This window comes from Bos indicus, chromosome X, assembly GCF_029378745.1.
Source record: "Bos indicus isolate NIAB-ARS_2022 breed Sahiwal x Tharparkar chromosome X, NIAB-ARS_B.indTharparkar_mat_pri_1.0, whole genome shotgun sequence".
In the NCBI taxonomy this organism is placed as follows: Eukaryota; Metazoa; Chordata; class Mammalia; order Artiodactyla; family Bovidae; genus Bos; species Bos indicus.
The window spans coordinates 114,713,228-114,735,562 of NC_091789.1; the positions used below are offsets into that span (position 1 = coordinate 114,713,228).

Consider the following 22,335-nt stretch of genomic DNA (forward strand, 5'->3'; position numbering starts at 1 on the left):
CTTCCTCACCAGTCAGGGAGAACATGCAGAAAGGTCTGATCAGCTCTCATTTGTTTTTATATCTCAGAATTCAGTACAGGACCTGCTGCTGCTAAGTCACTTCAGTCATGTCTGACTCTGTGTGACCCCATAAACAGCAGCCCACTAGGCTCCTCTGTCCCTGGGATTCTCCAGGCAAGAACACTGGAGTGGGTTGCCATTTCCTTCTCCAATGCATGAAAGTGAAAAGGGAAAGTGAAGTCACCCAGTCGTGTCCGACTCTGCGACCCCATGGACTGCAGCCCACCAGGCTCCTCCATCCCCGGGATTTTCCAGGCAAGAGTACTGGAATGGGGTGCCATCACCTTCTCCAGAGTACAGGACCTAGCTTGGAGCAATTATTCAGCATGTGTTTCTTAAGTAGGGCATAAACACACAAGGGAATTGGTAGATACTTGGGCTTCCCTGGTGGCTCAGAGGGTACGGAGTCTGCCTGCAATGCAGGAGACCTGGGTTCAATTGGGAAGATCCCCTGGAGAAGGAAAGAGCAACCCACTCCAGTACTCTTGCCTGAAAAATCTCATGGATGGAGGAGCCTGCTAGGCTACAGTCCATGGGGTCGCAAAGAGTTAGACATGACCGAGTGACTGAGCGACTTGGACAATGTTCACAGAACCTAGATATTTCAAATCTGCATATGTATATTTTAAAACGTACACTGTCAACTTCATATGGAACATTCTATTCCTCAGGAAATTCACATACTAATGAGCAAATTGTGATCAAGAGGCTCCAAGTAAAACCTTTTAATTTTTTTTTAAGATTTATTTCTAAATATGAAGCTACAAATATCAACAGCATGTTCTGTGTCCTCTAGAGATAAGAAAGAATTGTGTGGACATTGTTAGCTCTATATCTGGTTACTCCCCCTAAACCTCATGTAACTGTTCTAGTCTCTGAATTGATTTGGTGCCCTTTCATTTTTTTAAAGTTGAAGTATAGTTGATTTATAATACTGTGATGGTTTTAGGTGTACAGCATAGTGATTCAATTATTTTTTTCTGATTATATTCCATCATAGGTAATTATAAGTATTGAATATAGTTCCCTGAGCTATAAGGAAGGTCCTTGTTGCTTATCTATTTTATGTAAAGTAGTTTGTTTTCTTTAATTCCATACTCCTCATTTTCCACCCTCCCTCCCCCCTTTGGTGAGCATAAGTTTGTGTTCTATGTCTATGAGTCTGTTTCTGCTTTGTATGTACTATTTTTTTAGATTCCACATATAAGTGATATCATATAGTATGTCTTTCTCTGACTTACTTCACAAAGTAAAATATTATCTAGGAATATCTGTGTTGCTGCAAATAGCAATATTTAATTCATTCTTATGGCTGGGTAATATTTCATTGTGTGTGTATATTTATATACATATGTGTATGTGTGTATATATATATATATAGTTGCTGTTGTTCAGTCTTTGCAACCCCACGGACTGCAGCATGCCAGGCCTCCCTGTCCCTCACCATCTCTCAGAGTTTGCCCAAGTTCATGTCCACTGCATCGGTGATGCCATGCAGTCATCTCATCCTCTGATGTCCACTTCTTCTTTTGTTGATGGTTTGTCTTTTCCTTTTGTTGATGGTTTCCTTTGCTGCATCAAAGCTTTTAAATTTGAATACTTCTCATTTGTTTATTTTTGCTTTTACTGCATTTGCCTTGGGAGAGTGATCTAAGAAAATACTGCTATAATTTATTTCAGAGAAAATTTTGCTTCTGTTTGACCTATGTTCTTCTCTAGGAGTTCTATGGTGTCAAGTCTTACATTTGGGGTTCCCAGGTGGCTCTGTGGTAAAGAATCTGCCTACCAATGCAGGATATGCAGGAGACATGGGTTTGATTCCTGGGTTGGGAAGATCCCCAGGAGAAGAAAATGGCACTCCACTCCAGTATTCCTGCCTGGAAAATTCCATGGACAGAGGAGCCTGGCAGGCTATAGTACATGGGAATTGCAAAAGGTTAGACACCACTGAGAATGCACACGTCTTGTATGTAGGGCTGTAAACCATTTTGAGTTTTTGTATATGGTGTGAGAAAGTGTTCTAATTTCAATGATATACAAGTAGCTGTCCAGCTTTTCCAACATCACTTGCTGAAGAGACTGTCTTTTCTCCATTGTATATTCTTGTCTCCATTGTCACAGGTTAACTGACCATAGGTGTGCGGGTTTGTTTCTGGGCTCTCTGGCATATTCCATTGACCTATATATTTGTGCCAATACCATGCTGTTTTGATTACTTTTGCTTTGTAGTCTTATCTGAAGTCTGGAAGGGTTTTACCTCTAGCTTTTTGTTCTTTTTCTTCAGGTTTGCTTTGGCAACACTGTGTATTTTTTCATTCCATCTAAGTTTTAGGATTACTTTTTCTACTACTTCTGTGAAAAATATCATGGGTATTTTGACGGGGATTGCATTATATTTGTAGTTTGCTTTGGGTAGTATGACCATTTTAACAATATTAATTTTTCCAGTCCCAGAGCATGGGATATCTTACCATTTCTTTGAATTATCTTCAAGTTCTTTTATCAATGTTTTACAGTTTTTAGTATATAGGTCTTTAAACTTGTTGGTTATATTTATTCTTAGATATTTTATTTTGATGTAATTTTAAACAGGATTTTTTTTTTCAATTTCTTTTTGTGGTACTTCATTATTACTTTAAAGAAATTCAACAGATCTCTGTATATCAATCTTGTATTCTACTGTAGAAATACAAAAAACCATAAGGGAATACTATGAACAATTATATGCCAACAAATTTGACAACCTAGAAGAAACAGACAAGTTTCTAGAAACATACCACCCACCAAAATTAAATCAAGAAGAAACAGATTTTAAAAAAGAAGAAATAGATAATTTAAATAGACTGGTCACTAGATGTGAAGTAGAATCTGTAATTTAAAAACTCCCTACAAACAAAAGTCCAGGACCAGATGGTCTCACAGGCAAAATTCTATCAAACATACAAAGAAGAACTTATACTGATCCTTCTCAAAATCTTCCAAAACAACTGAAGAGGAGGGGGCACTCCTAAAGACATTCCACAAAGCTGCCATCACCCTGATACCAAAATCAGACAAAGACACGACCAAAAAAGGCAATTACAGTCCAACATCTTTCATTAATATATAGATGTGAAAATTCCCCACAAAATATTAGCAAACCGAATGTAACAAGACCAAAAAAATCATACACCATAACCAAGTGGGATTCGTCCCAAATTCACAAGGATGGGTCATAATATGCAAATCAATCAATCACCACATCAACCAAAGAAAAGACAAAAACCACCTGATCAAAAAACTAAGAGGAAAGGACACTCCTAAAGACATTCTATAAAGCCACCATCAACTAAGGTCCTACTGTATAGCACAGAGAACTATTAATATATTCAATATCATGTGATAAACCATAATGGAGAAGAATATATAAAAGAAAGAATATATATATATATATATATATATATATATATATAACTGAATCACTTTGCTATACAGCAGAAATTAACACAACATTGTAAATCAAGTATACTTCATTAAAAAAATATTGACTACGAAATGAAGAAAAAACAACTAGAGAAGTAGATGGCAAATCTTGTATCCTGCTACCTTCTTGAATTCATTTATTAGTAGTAATAGTTTTTGTGTGGAGATTTTAGGATTCTCTATAATCATGCCATTTGCAAACAGTGACAACTTGACCTCTTCTCTTTCGATTTGAATACCTATTTTTTCGTTTCTTTTGCATGGCAAGGACTTCCAACACTATGTTGAATAGAAGTGAGAGTGGGTGATGCCCTTTGAATTTTAAAAGCCACTGGTATTTACAACTGATGGACTAAGAAATGATCTAAAGTATACAAAGCAACAGTTTCCTCTCCATAAATCCCCTAACACCTTTGGATTCTTAGAATTTCATTCACTATTCCATTTTGTCTACTTGAGTTGCTTCTGTCACATTTTCATTTGGACAAATAATAGTCAGCACTAACATTTCTAGCTACAGATACCTTTTTTGAAGAAGGTAACATCCAGGATTAAATCTGAAGCATCTAATGTAGCATTGCCATTTTAAGCATTTTTGAAATATTCACAACATGAAATAATAACATGTCCTCCAGGTTCTTATTCACACGCCCTTCTCTGCATTTAAGTATGTAAATAATCCAACAGTACAGCAGAGGTAAGGACAGACAAATAATCTATGACTCTATACTCAAAGAGACATCTTCCAAGGGCTAGAGAACAAGAAGGACTTTTAGAAATTTGTAGAATTTTAGTTTTTGTCCTTTCCAGGATGGCAAATCTGGGTATGTGAGCCTCCACTCTCCTCTACTTCAATAACTGCAGACAAGATTAACTGATCTCATAGATGTGTCTCGAGAATTCTACTTAACACCATCCAAAGAAATTATGATCAATCCACTGACAGTGGTTCCTAGAGGTCATTCCTGGCCCAGTACAGAGATTGCCAAAATTTTTATTTACAGTATCAGAGAGTAAATATTTTATTGGAGAATAATTGCTTTACAGAATTTTGTTGTCTTCTGTCACACCTCAACATGCAGACAGTAAATATTTCAAACTTTGCAGCATATGGCTTCTTTCCCCTTAACTTCACTGTTGTATTACAAAAGCAGTTACAGACAATTTATAAAAAAACGAGGGACTTTACTAGTTGTCCAATGGCTAAGACTCCAAGTTCCCAATGCAGGGGGCCCAGGCTCAATCCCTGGTCAGGAACTAGATCTCACATGCCACAACTAAAGATCTTGCATGCTACAAAGAAGATCCCATGTGTGCAATTCAGACCTAGGGCAGCCAAGAAAAAAAAAAAAAGGATGTGGCTCCCCCCAAATTTTATTTATAGACAATGAAATTTAAATTTGATGTAATCTTCTTGTGTTATTCAATATTCCTCTATTGATTTTTTTCAGCCAATCAAAATTGTAAAAAGAATTATTTGCATAAAACAGGTGGTAGACTAGATTTAGCTATACTACCATTCTGAAGGAGATCAGCCCTGGGATTTGTTTGGAAGGAATGATGCTAAAGCTGAAACTCCAGTACTTTGGCCACCTCATGCGAAGAGTTGATTCATTGGAAAAGACTCTGATGCTGGGAGGGATTGGGGGCAGGAGGAGAAGGGGACGCCAGAGGATGAGATGGCTGGATGGCATCACTGACTCGATGGACGTGAGTCTCAGTGAATTCCAGGAGTTGGTGATGGACAGGGAGGCCTGGCGTGCTGCAATTCATGGGGTCACAAAGAGTGGGACACGACTGAGCGACTGATCTGATCTGATGCCAACTTTTATTCCTAGTACAATTATTTTATTTTGCACAAAAGGAAATAGGACACACAAAGGTGACTTGTTTAAAATCACATGAATCACGTGTGGTAGAGGCAGTCATTTTGTCTCAAGTTGTCTTAAAGATAGTCCATGCAAGCATGTGTGTGTGCTAACTTGCTTCAGTCGTGTCCGACTCCTTGTGACCCTATGAACTGTAGCCTGCCAGACTCCTCTGTCCATGGGATGCTCCAAGCAAGAATACTGGAATGGGCTGCCATGCCCTCCTCCAGGCAATCTTCCTAACTCAGGGATGGAAACCATGTCTCTTATGTCTCCTGCATTGGCAGGCAGGTGTTTTTTTTTTTTACCACTAGAACCACCTGGGAAGCCCAACAATGGTCCATATTGGCTCTTTAGTATTCTATTTCCCCTCAGTGATAAGAATCAAACAACATATTCTCCTTTAAGAAAATAACATTTTTCTGGATCATTTTGAAATATATCTTTACTACTTTAAGACTCAATATAGGATCATATGGAGTATATATGCTTATGTGCATGGATTTATAAGTTGAAATCATTTTTCAGTTTTACTACCAATGTACTCCTGTACTTTAAACTAATTCCAATATTTGCAACCAGTTCATTTTATAACACATATATAACTTAGAAATTAAGTATAAAATATTCAGAGAATAGATTTCAGTTCAGTTCAGTCACTCAGTCATGTCTGACTCTGCAACCCTATAGACTGCAGCATGCCAGGCTTCCCTGTCCATCACCAACTCCCAGAGCTTGCTAAAACTCATGTATATCGAGTTGGTGAGGCCATCCAACCATCTCATCTTCTGTTGTCTTCTTCTCCTTCTGCCTTCAATCTTGCCCAGCATCAGGGTCTTTTCAAATGAGTCCATTCTTCGCATCAGGTGGCCAAAGTATTGCAGTTTCAGCTTCAGCATCAGTCCTTCCAATGAATATTCAGGACTGATTTCTTTTAGGATTGACTGGTTTTATCTCCTTGCAGTCCAAGGGACTCTCAAGAGTCTCCTCGAACATCACAGTTCAAAAGTGTCAATTCTTCGGTGCTCAGCTTTCTATATATTCCAACTCTCACATCCATACATGACAACTGGAAAAACCATAGCTTTTTAGAAACTGGAGCCTATTATACAGAGTGAAGTAAGCCAGAAGGAAAAACATAAATACAGTATACTAACGCATATATATGGAATTTAGAAAGATGGTAACAATAACCCGGTGTACGAGACAGCAAAAGAGACACTGATGTATAGAACAGTCTTATGGACTCTGTGGGAGAGGGAGAGGGTGGGAAGATTTGGGAGAATGGCAATGAAACATGTAAAATATCATGTAGGAAACGAGTTGCCAGTCCAGGTTCGATGCACGATGCTGGATGCTTGGGGCTGGTGCACTGGGACGGCCCAGAGGGATGGTATGGGGAGGGAGGAGGGAGGAGGGTTCGGGATGGGGAACACATGTATACCTGTGGCGGATTCATTTTGATATTTGGCAAAACTAATACAATTATGTAAAGTTTAAAAATAAAATTAGAAAAAAAAAAAAAAGAATCCACCAAAGAGGCCATGGGAAAAAAAAAAAAAGAAAAACCATAGCTTTGACTAGACGGACCTTTGTTGGCAAAGTAATGGCTCTGCTTTTTAATATGCTGTCTAGGTTGGTCATAGCTTTTCTTCCAAGGAGCAAGCATCTTTTAATTTCATGGCTGCAGTCACAATCTGCAGTGATTTTGGAGCCCCCCAAAATAAAATCTGTCACTATTTCCATTGTTTCCCCATCTATTTGCATGAAATGATGGGACCAGATGCCATGATCTTAGTTTTCTGAATGTTGAGTTTTAAGTCAACTTTTTCAATGTCCTCTTTCACTTTCATCAAGAGGCTCTTTAGTTCTTCTTCTCTTTCTGCCATAAGGGTGGTGTCATCTGCATATCTGAGGTTATTGATATTTCTCCCAGCAATCTTGATTCCAGCTTGTGCTTCATCCAGCCTAGCATTTCTCATGATGTACTCTGCATATAAGTTAAATAAGCAGGGTGACAATATACAGCCTTGACATATTCCTTTCTCAATTAAAACCAGTCTGTTGTTCCATGTCCAGTTGTAACTGTTGCTTCTTGACCTGCATACAGATTTCTCAAGGGGCAGGTCAGGTGGTCTGGTATTCCCATCTCTTTAAGAATTTTCCACAGTTTGTTGTGATCCACACAGTCAAAGGCTTTGGTATATTCAATTAAGCAGATGTTTTTCCGGAATTCTCTTGCTTTTTTGATGATCCAGCGGATGTTGGCAATTTGATCTCTGGTTCCTCTGGCTTTTCTAAATTCAGCTTGAACATCTGGGAGTTCACAGTTCACTACTGTTGCAGCCTGGCTTGGAGAATTTTAAATATTACTTTACTAGTGTGTGAGATGAGTGCAATCATGTGATAGTTTGAACATTCTTTGTTCAACAGAATAGAACATTTAGAATAGATTTAGTCAGTTTTAAAATAAAATGCTCTATTATATTGATACTTGAAATAGTAGTTCTCAGAAATATCTGAAAAATGAAATAACCATCATTAAAATATATTTAACTCTACTTAAGACCAAGAATGGCAACCCACTCCAGTGTTCTTGCCTGGAGAATCCCAGGGACGGGGGAGCCTGGTGGGCTGCCATCTATGGGGTCGCACAGAGTCAGACACGACTGAAGCGATTTAGCAGCAGTAGCAAGACCAAGAAATATTTTGGGAAAAACAATTTTTTTTATTTATTGTTTAACATCAAACGAGCCCCCTTGATCGTAGAGGAAACCCCTGTTCTTGTGAGTTGAGCATTTTCATAGAGAAAATTACGCCGACGAGCTGGCTTTTTGTCAAACATCTCGTTATGAGCATCAACTTTGGCTTTTGCTTTCAACGGCAGTATGGAAATTTGAGGTAACCCATTGATCTCATACAACCAGTACATATCTTCTGTCTAGAAACAAGGAGAGGAAGAGACTTTATACACAATATCCAGGGACTCAGAAAAATGTGAGAAAATACTTACCAAATTAACAACTTCTCTCTTCTCCATGTAAGGTATGGGAAGGGCACAAAACTGAAACTGCATTTGTGCATTAAGGGCACAAATCTGATAAATAAATGATTAGTGTGGAAAATAAATTCAGGAATGCATTTGGCTTTATGAATTAAAAAACATTCAATAAAAAGTCACACTTAGAGGTCTGCCCTGTGGGTGAAGCCATCTATTTGGTTTGCATGAGACTATCACCTAGCATGAACTATATGTAATGGAAATAATACCTTGCAGGATTTATCTAAGGGAATTCCAATATGGCTATAGAACCAACTGGTATGATGTCAAGCTTCTGTTTTTAAGATTATGAAAGTACATCATTAATATAACTACCTGTAATTATTGAGCATGGTGCAAACTCATTAATGAAAATCAAAATTTAAATCCAAGTCAGTACAGCTTACATAGGAATTTACTTAAAAACCCTTCATTTCTTCTGCATTTTTGTGCAGAATGACAATACTGAATTAGGTTGTCTAGCATTTTCTGCACATGTATGTTCATACTTAAATCACATTGCTCTTACAGAGTTTCCTGATGCTACCTGTGTTTATCCAGGACTTCTGCCTCACATAAGAATTGTATCATGTATGTTCAGAAAACTCACTCAAGAGAAGTTCAGGTCAAGAAAATACTGTAGTCATTATCAGGATTTAATATGTAATGTGATATCTGTCAATGAATGTTAAATTCAGGAATTGCTTGCACATCTGGAATGGTCATGTTTTACTTGAAACTGGCCCTTCTATCCCAGGAGGACCAACCCCATGTCCAAGGAGCCGTGGCTGCACGGGCGCAGGAGGGCCTAGAGGAGCTATCCCACGTTGAAGGTCAGGAAGGGTGGTGGTAAGGAGATACCCCTCATCCAAGGTAAGGAGCAGCAGCTGTGCTTTGCTGGAGCAGCCACGAAGAGATATCCCACGTCCAAGGTAAGAGAAACCCAAGTAAGATGGTTGGTGTTGCAAGAGGGCATCAGAGAGCAGACACACTGAAACCATACTCACAGAAAACTAGTCAATCTAATCACACTAAGACCACAGCCTTGTCTAACTCAATGAAACTAAGCCATGCCCGTGGGGCAACCCAGGACAGGCGGGTCACGGTGGAGAGATCTGACAGAATGTGGTCCACTGGAGAAGGGAATGGCAAAGCACTTCAGTATTCTTGCCTTGAGAACCCCATGAACAGTATGAAAAGGCAAAATGATAGGATACTGAAAGAGGAACTCTCCAGATTGGTAGGTGCCCAATACGCTACTGGAGATCAGTGGAGAAATAACTCCAGAAAGAACAAAGGGATGGAGTCAAAGCAAAAAGAATACCCATCTGTGGATGTGACTGGTGATAGAAACAAAGTCCAATGCTGTAAAGAGCAATATTGCATAGGAACCTGGAATGTAAGGTCCATGAATCAAGGCAAACCAGAAGTGGTCAAACAAGAGATGGCAAAAGTGAATGTCAACATTCTAGGAATCAGCAAACTAAAATGGACTGGAATGGGTGAATTTAACTCAGATGACCATTATATCTACTACTGGGGACAGGAATCCCTCAGAAGAAATGGAGTAGCCATCATGGTCAACAAAAGAGTATGAAATGCAGTACTTGGATGCAACCTCAAAAATGACAGAATGATCTCTGTTCGTTTCCAAGGCAAACCATTCAATATCACAGTAATCCAAGTCTATGCACCAACCAGTAACTCTGAAGAAGCTGAAGTTGAATGGTTCTATGAAGACCTACAAGGCCTTTTAGAACTAACACCCAAAAAAGATGTCCTTTTCATTATAGGGGACTGGAATGCAAAAGTAGGAAGTCAAGAAACACCTGGAGTAACAGGCAAATTTGGCCTTGGAATACAGAATGAAGCAGGGCAAAGACTAATAGAGTTTTGCCAAGAAAATGCACTGGTCATAACAAACACCCTCTTCCAACAACACAAGAGAAGACTCTATACATGGACATCACCAGATGGTCAACACTGAAATCAGATTGATTATAGTCTTTGCAGCCAACGATGGAGAAGCTCTATACAGTCAGCAAAAACAAGACCAGGAGCTGACTGTGACTCAGATCATGAACTCCTTATCGCCAAATTCAGACTTAAATTGAAGAAAGTAGGGAAAACCACTAGACCATTCAGGTATGACCTAAATCAAATCCCTTATGATTATACAGTGGAAGTGAGAAATAGATTTAAGGGCCTAGATCTGATAGATAGAGTGCCTGATGAACTATGGACTGAGGTTCGTGACATTATACAGGAGACAGGGATCAAGACCATCCCCATGGAAAAGAAATGCAAAAAAGAAAAATGGCTGTCTGGGGAGGCCTTACAAATAGCTGTGAAAAGAAGAGAAGCAAAAAGCAAAGGAGAAAAGGAAAGATATAAGCATCTGAATGCAGAGTTCCAAAGAATAGCAAGGAGAGAGAAGAAAGCCTTCTTCAGCGATCAATGCAAAGAAATAGAGGAAAGCAACAGAATGGGAAAGACTAGAGATCTCTTCAAGAAAATTAGAGATACCAAGGGAACATTTCATGCAAAGATAGGCTCGATAAAGGACAAAAATGGTATGGACCTAACAGAAGCAGAAGATATTAAAAGAGATGGCAAGAATACACAGAAGAACTGTACAAAAAAGATCTTCATGACCCAGATAATCACGATGGTGTGATCACTCACCTAGAGCCAGACATCCTAGAATGTGAAGTCAAGTGGGCCTTAGAAAGCATCACTAGGAACATAGCTAGTGGAGGTGATGGAATTCCAGTTGAGCTATTTCAAATCCTGAAAGATGATGCTGTGAAAGTGCTGCACTCAATATGCCAGCAAATTTGGAAAACTCAGCAGTGGCCACAGGACTGGAAAAGGTCAGTTTTCATTCCAATCCCAAAGAAAGGCAATGCCAAAGAATGCTCAAACTACTGCACAATTGCACTCATCTCACACGCTAGTAAAGTAATGCTCAAAATTCTGCAAGCCAGGCTTCAGCAATATGTGAACGGTGAACTTCCAGATGTTAAAGCTGGTTTTAGAAAAGGCAGAGGAACCAGAGATCAAATTGCCAACATCCTCTGGATCATGGAAAAAGCAAGAGAGTTCCAGAAAAACTTCTATTTCTGCTTTATTGACTATGCCAAAGCCTTTGACTGCGTGGATCACAATAAACTGTGGAAAATTCTGAAAGAGATGGGAATAGCAGACCACCTGATCTGCCTCTTGAGAAATTTGTATGCAGGTCAGGAAGCAACAGTTAGAACTGGACATGGAACAACAGATTGGTTCCAAATAGGAAAAGGAGTACGTCAAGGCTGTATATTGTCACCCTGCTTAATTAACTTCTATGCAGAGTACATCATGAGAAATGCTGGACTGGAAGAAGCACAAGCTGGAATCAAGATTGCCTGGAGAAATATCAATAACCTCAGATATGCAGATGACACCACCCTTATGGCAGAAAGTGAAGAGGAACTCAAAAGCCTCTTGATGAAAGTGAAAGTGGAGAGTGAAAAAGTTGGCTTAAAGCTCAACATTCAGAAAACGAAGATCATGGCATCTGGTCCCATCACTTCATGGGAAATAGATGGGGAAACAGTGGAAACAGTGGCAGACTTTATTTTGGCGGCTCCAAAATCACTACAGATGGTGATTGCAGCCATGAAATTAAAAGTCGCTTACTCCTTGGAAGGAAAGTTATGACCAACCTAGATAGCATATTCAAAAGCAGAGACATTCCTTTGCCAACAAAGGTCCATCTAGTCAAGGCTATGGTTTTTCCTATGGTCATGTATGGATGTGAGAGTTGGACTGTGAAGAAGGCTGAGCACCGAAGAATTGATGTTTTAAAGTGTGGTGTTGGAGAAGACTCTTGAGAGTCCCTTGGACTGCAAGGAGATCCAACCAGTCCATTCTGAAGGAGATCAGCCCTGGGATTTGTTTGGAAGGAATGATGCTCAAGCTGAAACTCCAGTACTTTGGCCACCTCATGTGATGAGTTGACTCATTGGAAAAGACTCTGATGCTGGGAGGGATTGGGGGCAGGAGGAGAAGGGGACGACAGAGGATGAGATGGCTGGATGGCATCACTGACTTGATGGACGTGAGTCTCAGTGAACTCTGGGAGTTGGTGATGGACAGGGAGGCCTGGCGTGCTGCGATTCATGGGGTCGCAAAGAGTTGGACACGACTGAGCGGCTGAACTGTACTGAACTGGCCCTTCTATCCAGTTCATAGTAATTAAGTATTCAGAATCAATGAGTCTGGCTTTGTTGTTGAGCAGACAAACCAAGAACCATACTACAACTGGGTTAAATAACATTTTACTTCATATAAGGATGTTCAATTTGAAAAACACAGCTACATTTTGGTGATTGTGCATAAGTGGTTGTAAATGTTTATAAGTGACTCACTTATGGGTACAAATGTATGAGCTACATGAAGGAACCTGCATCCATGCCCGAGCTTAGTGGGTACACAGTAGTGAGCTATGTGAAGGGATGTACTCTCCCATTCAGAACCTAGTGATACACATGGTAACTACATGTAAGTATCTGTTCTTTTGCCCAACATATCTACAAGACCATCTGAAAATAATAACCGATAAATACACTTTTAAATCCTAAATGTTACTGTATACATTTCAATTAAGATTCAAGTAATTTTGCAGTAAGTGATACACAGAAATCTCTTGCATTCCTATACACTGACATCCAAAGATCAGAAAGATAAATTAAGGAAAAAATCCCATCTACCATCACATCAAAAAAAAATAAACTACCTAGGAATAAACCTATCTAAGGAGGCAAAAGACCTATACTCAGAAAACTATATGATACTGATGAAAGAAATCAAAGATGATACAAACAGATGGAGAGATATACCATGTTCTTGGATTGGAAGACTCGATATTGTGAAAATGATTATACTGTCCAAAGCAATCTACAGATTCAATGCAATCCCTATCAAACTACCAAGGGCATTTTTCACAGAATTAGAACAAAAATTTTTATAATTTGTATAGACACACAGAAGACTCCAAATAGCAAAAGTAATCCTGAGAAAGAAAAATGGAACTGGAGGAATCATGCTCTCTGAATTCAGACTCTACAACAAAGCTACAGTCATCAAAACAGTATAGCAGTAGCACAAAAAACAGAAATATAGATCAATGGAACAGAATAGGAAGTCCAGAAATAAATCCACACACCTGTGGTCAAGTAATCTATGACAAAGGAGGCAAGAGTATACATTGGAGAAAAGACAGTCTCTTCAATAAGTGGTGCTGGGAAAACTGGATAGCTTGATGTAAAAGAAAAGAAATAGAACATTTTAACATGATACACAAAAATACACTCAAAATGAATTACAGACCTAGATGTAAGGTCAGATACTATAAACCTCTTAGAGCAAAACACAGGCAGAACACTTTTACATTAATCAAAACAAGATCTTTTTTGATCTACCTCCTAGAATAATGAAAATAAAACCAAAAATAAACAAATGGGGCCTAATCAAATCTACAAGCTTTTGCCCAGCAAAGGAAACTATAAACAAAATGAAAAGACAACCCATAGAATGGGAGAAAATATTTGCAAACAAAACAATCTACAAGGGATTAATCTCCAAAATATAAAAACAGCTCATGCAGCTCATTATCAAAAACCAAACAACCCAATCAAAAATTATGCAGAAGATCTAAACAGTCATTTCTCCAAAGAAGAAAAAAACACATGAAAAGATGCTCAACATCGCTAATAATTAGAGAAAGGCAAATCAAAGCTACAGTGAGGTATCACATTACACTGATCAGAATGCTAAGTCTTCAGTTGTGTCTGACACTTGGTGGCCCCATGGACTATAGCCTGCCAGGTTCCTCTGTCCACTGAATTTCCCAGGCAGGAACACTGGAGTGGGTTGCCATCTCCTCCTCCAGGGGATCTTTCTGAGACCAGGGATTGAACCCTGGTCTCTTACATCTCCTGCATTGGCAGGCAGGTTCTTTACCATGAGCACGACCTGGGAAGCCTATAACTGGTCAGGATGGCCATTGTCAAAATATCTGAAAACATAAATACTGGAGAGGGTGTGGAGGCAAGGGAACCCTTCTATACTGCTGGTGGAAATGTAAACTGGTACATCCACTGTGGAGAACAGTGTGGAGGTTTCTTAAAAAACTAAAAGAAGAGCTACCATGTGATCCAGCAATCTCATTCCTGGGCATATGCACTAAGAACACCAAAATTTGAAAAGATACATGCATTCCAATGTTCATTGCAGCACTATTTACAATAGCCAGAACATGGAAGCAACCTAAATGTCCATCAACAGATGAATAGATAAAGAAGACATGGTACACATATACAATGGTAGATTAGCATTAAAGGGAATGAAATAATGCCTCCTGCAGCAACCTGGATGCAGCTATAAGACTATCATACTTAGTGAATTGAGTCAGAAAGAGAAAGACAAATATATGATATCGCTTATATGTGGAAATCTTCTCGGAGAAGGCAATGGCACCCCACTCCAGTACTCTTGCCTGGAAAATCCCATGGATGGAGGAGCCTGGAAGGCTGCAGTCCATGGGGTCGCTGAGGGTCGGACACAACTGAGCGACTTCACTTTCACTTCACTTTCACTTATATGTGGAAATGTAAAAAATGGTACAACTGAACTTTAGAAAACAGAAATAGAGTGACAAATGTACAGAATGAATTTATGGTTAATGGGTAAGGCAGGAAGGAGGGATAAATTGGGAGACTGGGATTGACATATACACACTACTATATATAAAATAGATAAGGTATTCCTCTACCTAGGTTTCCCCAAGGGTCATAGTTGGTAAAGAATCTGCCTGTCAATGCAGGTGACCCAGATTTGATCCCAGGGTTGGGAAGATCCCCTGGAGAAGGAAACGGCAACACACTCGAGTATTCTTACCTGGATAATTCCATGGACTGAGGAGCCTGGAGGGCTACAGTCCCTGGGGTCACAAAGAGTTGGACACAACTGAGCACAAGGACAATGAAAATGATATGAAAGTAAATGAATACCTTCATGTCACTAATATGTCAAAGAATCACTGTGCTCTTACATAAGAATGCCAAATTGACTATTATATGCAATTATGTTTAAATGAATTTTAAAAAACAAGTATTTTTTAAACAGATGAAATTTCCACATTTAAGTAATGGTTATCTAGTTTGAAACGGAATCAACCAAAGCCAATGACCTCATGGAATAAATTCTCAAAGCTATGTTTTAAAGGGTACATTCTCATGAATGGAAACAATGTTAGCAGATGTGCTCTGTACCCACCTACATCCCTCAGAGGTTTCCATTTCATTGCTGCACAACTTTCAATTGCCAGTATCTTCACCTCTTTGAAGTTTTTTAGAAACTTCAGAAGGCTTCTCTGCTGTCAGGGAGTTAACAATCCTTGGGAACAGTCCTCAATCAATGATTGAACAGTGGCAGGTGGTGTATAAACATTCCAAACTTCCTGGCCCCCTCAAGTGTGAATATTCTAAGGTATGGGTTCCACATGATTTCCCAGAGAACGCCCACGGTGTTAAATCACAGGGGCCCTCTCTGCTAATTGCCTTGGTAAATGCACCCTTTATTGATTTCTATTCCTTCTGTGTCTCATATCCTGGCTTCTCTACATCTGTTTCCTGTGATCACATGGTAAATATGCTACATGTACTTGAATCCTTATTTTAGGATCTACTTATGAGAAAATACAAACCAAGATACATGTATATAATACCATTTCCCACAATTTCATGACAATGGCCAATTCCCTTAAAACTAATATATGTAATTTATGCCTATGCCTAGGCCTCTCTACATATAAATATTTCTTTTGTACAATCCTTATATATTTTATCTTGGGTAATTCTAGAGTTCTCACAAGTTTGTATAAACTAAGATTCATCATGTCCACCACGGAAGCTGAATGGACTGTCCACTCTGAGTTACAGTGCTTTTTGTAACACTCTGATTAAGTTAACTTAAGTCTCTCAAAGCTAGTGCTATATGCTCTGTATAATAGTGGAGAAAAGACACTTTTTACTCACTCTAAATATGGTTTAGTTGAAAGGGAACTTATGAAGCTTGCTAACATGGTTGTTGAAGTTTGTAAAGGGTAATATTTAACTAAACTGTTCTTAAAAACACTTTTAATTTCCAATTAAACACAATGAAAATTATATGTTTCATATGTTACAAGTATTAATTGACTTAATGTTTCAAACAGTTTTAAAAAGATGATAATAATGTAAACAATAATTTTCATTTAGACAGTGAATTAACTTCTAAAATTCTTCACATTTATTATGTGAGACATCATGTTGTTATCATTAAGAGCAGGGTTTTGGAGTCAGACATTATTTGAACCATGATTTCAAAATCATTGATTTGATATATGTAATAAAATTTATGAACACCAAGGGCATTATACTGGGCATAAAAAGCCAGTCTCAAAAGCTTGCACATGATTCTATTTATAAAATATTTTAGAAATCACAAAATCATAGGAATGGAGAAAAGATTACTAGTTGCCATGGGTAGACAGAGAATTACAGTGTTGGACTTGACTAGAAAGAGTTAGTAAGACATACTTCCTCTGCTGTGAAGGAAGAGTTTTCCACCTCACTTGTGATTATAGGTATATACATCTATGCTGCCACTAAGTCGCTTCAGTCATGTCCGACTCTGTGCGACCCCATAGACGGCAGCCCACCAGGCTCCCCCATCCCTGGGATTCTCCAGGCAAGAACACTGGAGTGGGTTGCCATTTCCTTCTTCAATGCAGGAAAGTGCAAAGTGAAAGTGAAGTCGCTCAGTCATGTCCGACTCTTTGCGACCCCATGGACTGCAGCCCACCAGGCTCCTTGGTCCATGGGATTTTTCAGGCAAGAGGACTGTAGTGGGGTGCTATTGCCTTCTCCGTATACATCTACAAATGGATTCAAATTGCCTAGAACCAGACATATACAAACATACACACAGACACACAAATGGATGTGAAAAGCACAAAACATGGAATAGGGTCTCTTCTAGTTAACACTATCTTATTAATATATTTGTTTTGATATTTTACTACAGCTGTATAAGATGTCACCACTGGGAGAGCTGGGAGAAGGATTCATAGGACTACTATTTTTATGTCTTTACATATTTATTTAAATGAAAAAATATGAGATGTATGAGTCAAGTGAAAATTTGAACACTAAATGGATACTTAGGGGCTTCCCTGATAGCTCAGTTGGTAAAGAATCCACCTGCAATGCAAGAGACCCTGGTTCGATTCCTGGGTTGGGCAGATCTGCTAGAAAAGGGATAGGCTACCCACTCCAGTATTCTTGGGCTTCCCTTGTGGCTCAGCTGGTAAAGAATCCGCTTGCAATGTGGGAGACCCTGGTTTGATCCCTGGGTTGGGAGATCCCCTGGAGAAGGGAAAGGCTACCCACTCCAGTATTCTAGCCTGGAGAATTCCATAGATTGCATAGTCCATGGGGTCGCAAAGAGCCAGACATGACTGAGTGACTTTTACTTTCAAATGGATATTTAGTATGCACTGGTATTAAGGAATTATTATTAATTTTTAGATATGATAATGGTATCATGGTTAAGATTTTTATCTTTTAGAGATCAACAGAGAATATTTGTAGGTAATAGGAAGTCTTGGATTTTCTTCAAAATAATATGGGAAGTGAGGAAGGGGGTGGAAACATACTTGAAACAGGACTGGCCTTGGGTTGATAAGAGTTCATGTAGGATGATGAGTGCACAGAGAGTAAGTATTCTCTCCATTTTGGGGCATATTTTAAATTCTCCATAATAGAAATAGGATCAACAGTGATTTCTTAAATCAAAATAGTGATTTCTCAATTTTCCCCATATACACTTTATCAAACTATACTACTTCACACTAATCAAAATGTTATATTCTCAGTTGATCCCATATAAACTTATTCTTTCACAGAAACCCTTCAGTTCTGCTGCTAGTGATTTAATTGTCAAGTCTTCACAGGGAAATCAGAAACAGAATTTTGTTGGTAAAACTTCCTAAATATTAATAGTTAATTTCAGAAATATCCACCATATGTTATAAACTGAATATAATTTTATTCACAAATCTCTCTTTAAAATATCATTTTAAGAAGTAAGCACATTAACATAATAATTGTAATCAAATATTAACTCAGGAAATAGTTATGTGCAGCAAGGCTCCAGATGCTTTATATTTTTATTACCTGGATTGTAAGGGGTCTCAAAAAGATGAAAAATAAATGCTCTTCTCAAGCAATATTCAAAATTTTTCTCTATTCATTAAAACAGTAACAACACATTTTTCTGCGGGTGGGGCTGCCTAATTAGTGTCTGACTCAGAAGTCTAGTAGTCACTTTGGCATCAGTAGTTGTGTCTCGAAATATGACTACAATTCCCTTGTGCCTGGGCTACGGAAAAAAGACAGTGGGAATAGACATCTTTTCCAAAATAACTTGAAGGTTACCTTTAGCCAAACGTTCATAGTAGGACAGATGTGGGAAATTTTATGGAGAAATTCTACTTACTGAATAAATTTTCAGAGTTGTATTTACCTTACATTTTAACAAAATGATCACTTTAACATTATTTTATATTAATGGCCCATTTCACACTATTTTGTTTCAATTCAAAATAAATTTTATTTTCTGTTTAATTTTCTTCATTTTAGACCTTAACATTTTCCTAACACCTTATCCTTTATCCTTTGAAATCAAAGGTTTCAAAATCCCTATTGGAAATCACCTAGAGTCTTTGAATAAAGGGGTGTGGTGTTCAGTTGTGTCCTACTCTTTGCAACTCCATGGACTGTAGCCTGCCAGGCTTCTTTGTCCAGGGAATTTTCCAGGCAAGAATACTGGAGCAGGTTGCCATTTCCTATGCTGGAGATCTTCCCAACCCAGGGATGTAACCTGCAACTTTTGCATCTCCTGCACTGCAGGCAGATTCTTTATCTCTGAGCTACTTGGGAAACCCAAAGCCTTTGGATAGTCTATTATAGGAAATCATATGTCTATACAAATAACTTTTCAGTCATTATTTATCTCTTCCACAATTCCTCAGTGTGGAAAAGAAGCAATTTCCTATTTCCATTGATGATAACAACATTTGGGTTATATTTCACATTTAAAATTTCTTTTTTGACCAAAAGGAAATTAAAACAAGCAAAACAGTTGAAATATGTTGACTTTTGCAAGATAATGTTGCTGTTCTTTACCATTGATCATTGAGTGAAAGTTTTTTTCCCGAAGTCATTCAATGAATTTTGTGACATCAAATATCCTCGACTATTACCTTTCTAGAACTCACCTGTATTGCTAATGTTGCTTTGTATTTCCTGCTGTACATTGTGGGTATAAAACCCACAGTGATGAGAGTTCCTTTAGGAAGAAGTTCTCCAATCTGAGGTTTTACAAAAAATTCAGGATCACTGCCAGGTAGGAAGAATGCCATGTATGACTCAGGATTTCTGGAACAAAAATATATTATCAATGTTTAAAACTTTATCATTACCTTGTTCTCTGTATGAAAACTGGGGATAGGGCTTGGCTTATATCCCATTGCATAGGACTACAATTAAACATTAATGGTGCTTTACAGCCATGAGTCTGATACTTTTTACTTTATGGAATGCTTACAGAATAACAGTGATTGGGCATTTAAAAAATTACTGGAGTGTCATTCTCTCCAGGGTGACAAAAATGGAATCTTAAAGATTTTTAAAATCATATCTTATTTCTATAGTGTACAAAGAATACAATGCCATTACTATAAAAACTGGAAGAATCCAAGGTCCCAAATGAAAATTCAATTATTTGTAAATAGTTCAGTCGCTCAGTCATGTCCGACTCTTTGCGACCCCATGAATTGCAGCATGTCAGGCCTCCCTGTCCATCATCAACTCCTGGAGTTTACTCAAACTCTTGTCCATCGAGTCGGTGATGCCATCCAGCCATCTCATCCTCCGTCGTCCCCTTCTCCGCCTGCCCCCAATCCCTCCCAGCATCAGAGTCTTTTCCAATGAGTCAACTCTTTGCATGAGGTGGCTAAAGTATTGGAGTTTCAGCTTTAGTATCAGTCCTTCCAATGAACACCCAGGACTGATGTCCTTTAGAATAGACTGGTTGGATCTCCTTGCAGTCCAAGGGACTCTCAAGAGTCTTCTCCAACACCACAGTTCAAAAGCATCAGTTCTTCGGCGCTCAGCTTTCTTCCCAGTCCAACTCTCACATCCATACATGACCACTGGAAAAACCATGGCCTTGACTAGACACACCTTTGTTGACAAAGTAATGTCTCTGCTTTTTAATATGCTATCTAGGTTGGTCATAACTTTTCTTCCAAGGAGTAAGCGTCCTTTAATTTCATGGCTGCAATCACCATCTGCAGTGATTTTGGAGCCCCCCAAAATAAAGTCTGACACTGTTTCCACTGTTTCCCCTGTTTCCCCATCTATTTCCCATGAAGTGATGGGACCAGATGCCATGATCTTCGTTTTCTGAATGTTTAAAAAAAAAAAAAGCCAACTTTTTCACTGTCCTCTTTCACTTTCATCAAGAGGCTTTTTAGTTCCTCTTCACTTTCTGCCATAAGGGTGGTGTCATCTGCATATCTGAGGTTATTGATATTTCTCCCGGCAATCTTGATTCCAGCTTGTGCTTCTTCTAGCCCAGCGTTTCTCATGATGTACTCTGCATATAAGTTAAATAAGCAGGGTGACAATATACAGCCTTGACCTACTCCTTTTCCTATTTGGAACCAGTCTGTTGTTCCATGTCCAGTTCTAACTGTTGCTTCCTGACCTGCATATAGGTTTCTCGAGAGGCAGGTCAGATGGTCTGGTATTCCCATCTCTTGAAGAATTTTCCACAGTTTATTGTGATCCACACAGTCAAAGGCTTTGGCATAGTCAATAAAGCAGAAATAGATGTTTCTCTGGAACTCTCTTGCTTTTTCAATGATCCAGCAGATGTTGGCAATTTGATCTCTAATAACTCAATATCTAAAATGCCTGACCAAAACAGTTATCATAAAGTCTTGTTTTTACTATTATTCTAATGTGATATTTGCTTACTTCTTTTCAGTTTTATACTTGCTAAGTGAGATGTAAGTAATTTATAGGTTCATTAAAAATTCTTGGGCCTGGAGATGAGCTGCTACGATCTGAAATGAACTGAGTGACATTTAAGATTCAAGTTACCATCTTGAAGTCAATGTAGATTACATTTGAGATGAAGACTGTGAAAGAAGTTGAGGAACTTCTTGGTAGAGGAAAGCAGGAGGGAGACCGAGTACATGGGAGGCTGTGAGAAATTGAAAATCCAATTGACAGTGGAGATGCAGGCAGAAGGTAAAGAACAATTTCTTAGAATTAAGATCCAACAGTGAAACATCAAAGAGGACATGGGAGATTCAGGTTGGGACTCAGGGATCCTTTCAGTAAATGTGTATTGAGTTTCACAGCAGGTGGTATGAGAGAGTGGATTATGGACAGAGATGACCTAGATTGAAATCCTAGCTGTATGTGGGAGCATGACTTCAGGCAATTTAGTTTTTTGGAACCTCTGTTTTCATTCCATTAATCTGATAATCCCCATTAAGATTATTATCTTTCCTGGCATATGGAAAGTACCTGATAAGGACTAATAATATTAACATATTGATCAATATGATTGTTACTGTTTTAAACCATTTTATTACCAATGCTAGGCAATGATGCATGATCCAACAAATAAACGTATAAAACAGACTATGCTGAGGGGTGATGTCAGCAAGATGGCAGAATAGAAAGCCCCAGATCAGTTCCATGGAGACAATGATTCAAAAAGACGCAGACCAAATTCCACTGT

General features: G+C 38.6%; 1 protein-coding gene across 4 annotated transcripts in view; it reads right to left on the bottom strand.

Annotated features, from left to right (window-relative positions):
* CFAP47 (cilia and flagella associated protein 47) overlaps positions 1-22,335 on the bottom strand; it is a 562,308-nt gene that overhangs the window by 49,952 nt on the left and 490,021 nt on the right. For 3 of the 4 annotated variants that reach the window (XM_070784976.1, XM_070784975.1, XM_070784978.1), the window contains 2 exons: positions 19,796-19,955; positions 8,096-8,331 (listed from right to left, as the gene is read on the bottom strand). In XM_070784976.1, coding sequence (XP_070641077.1) covers positions 8,119-8,331; positions 19,796-19,955 — 373 coding nt within the window. In that variant the 3' untranslated portion in view covers positions 8,096-8,118. Of the gene's footprint in view, positions 1-8,095; positions 8,332-19,795; positions 19,956-22,335 lie in introns of those variants that run through there. The other variant, XM_070784977.1, reaches the window with a different exon arrangement.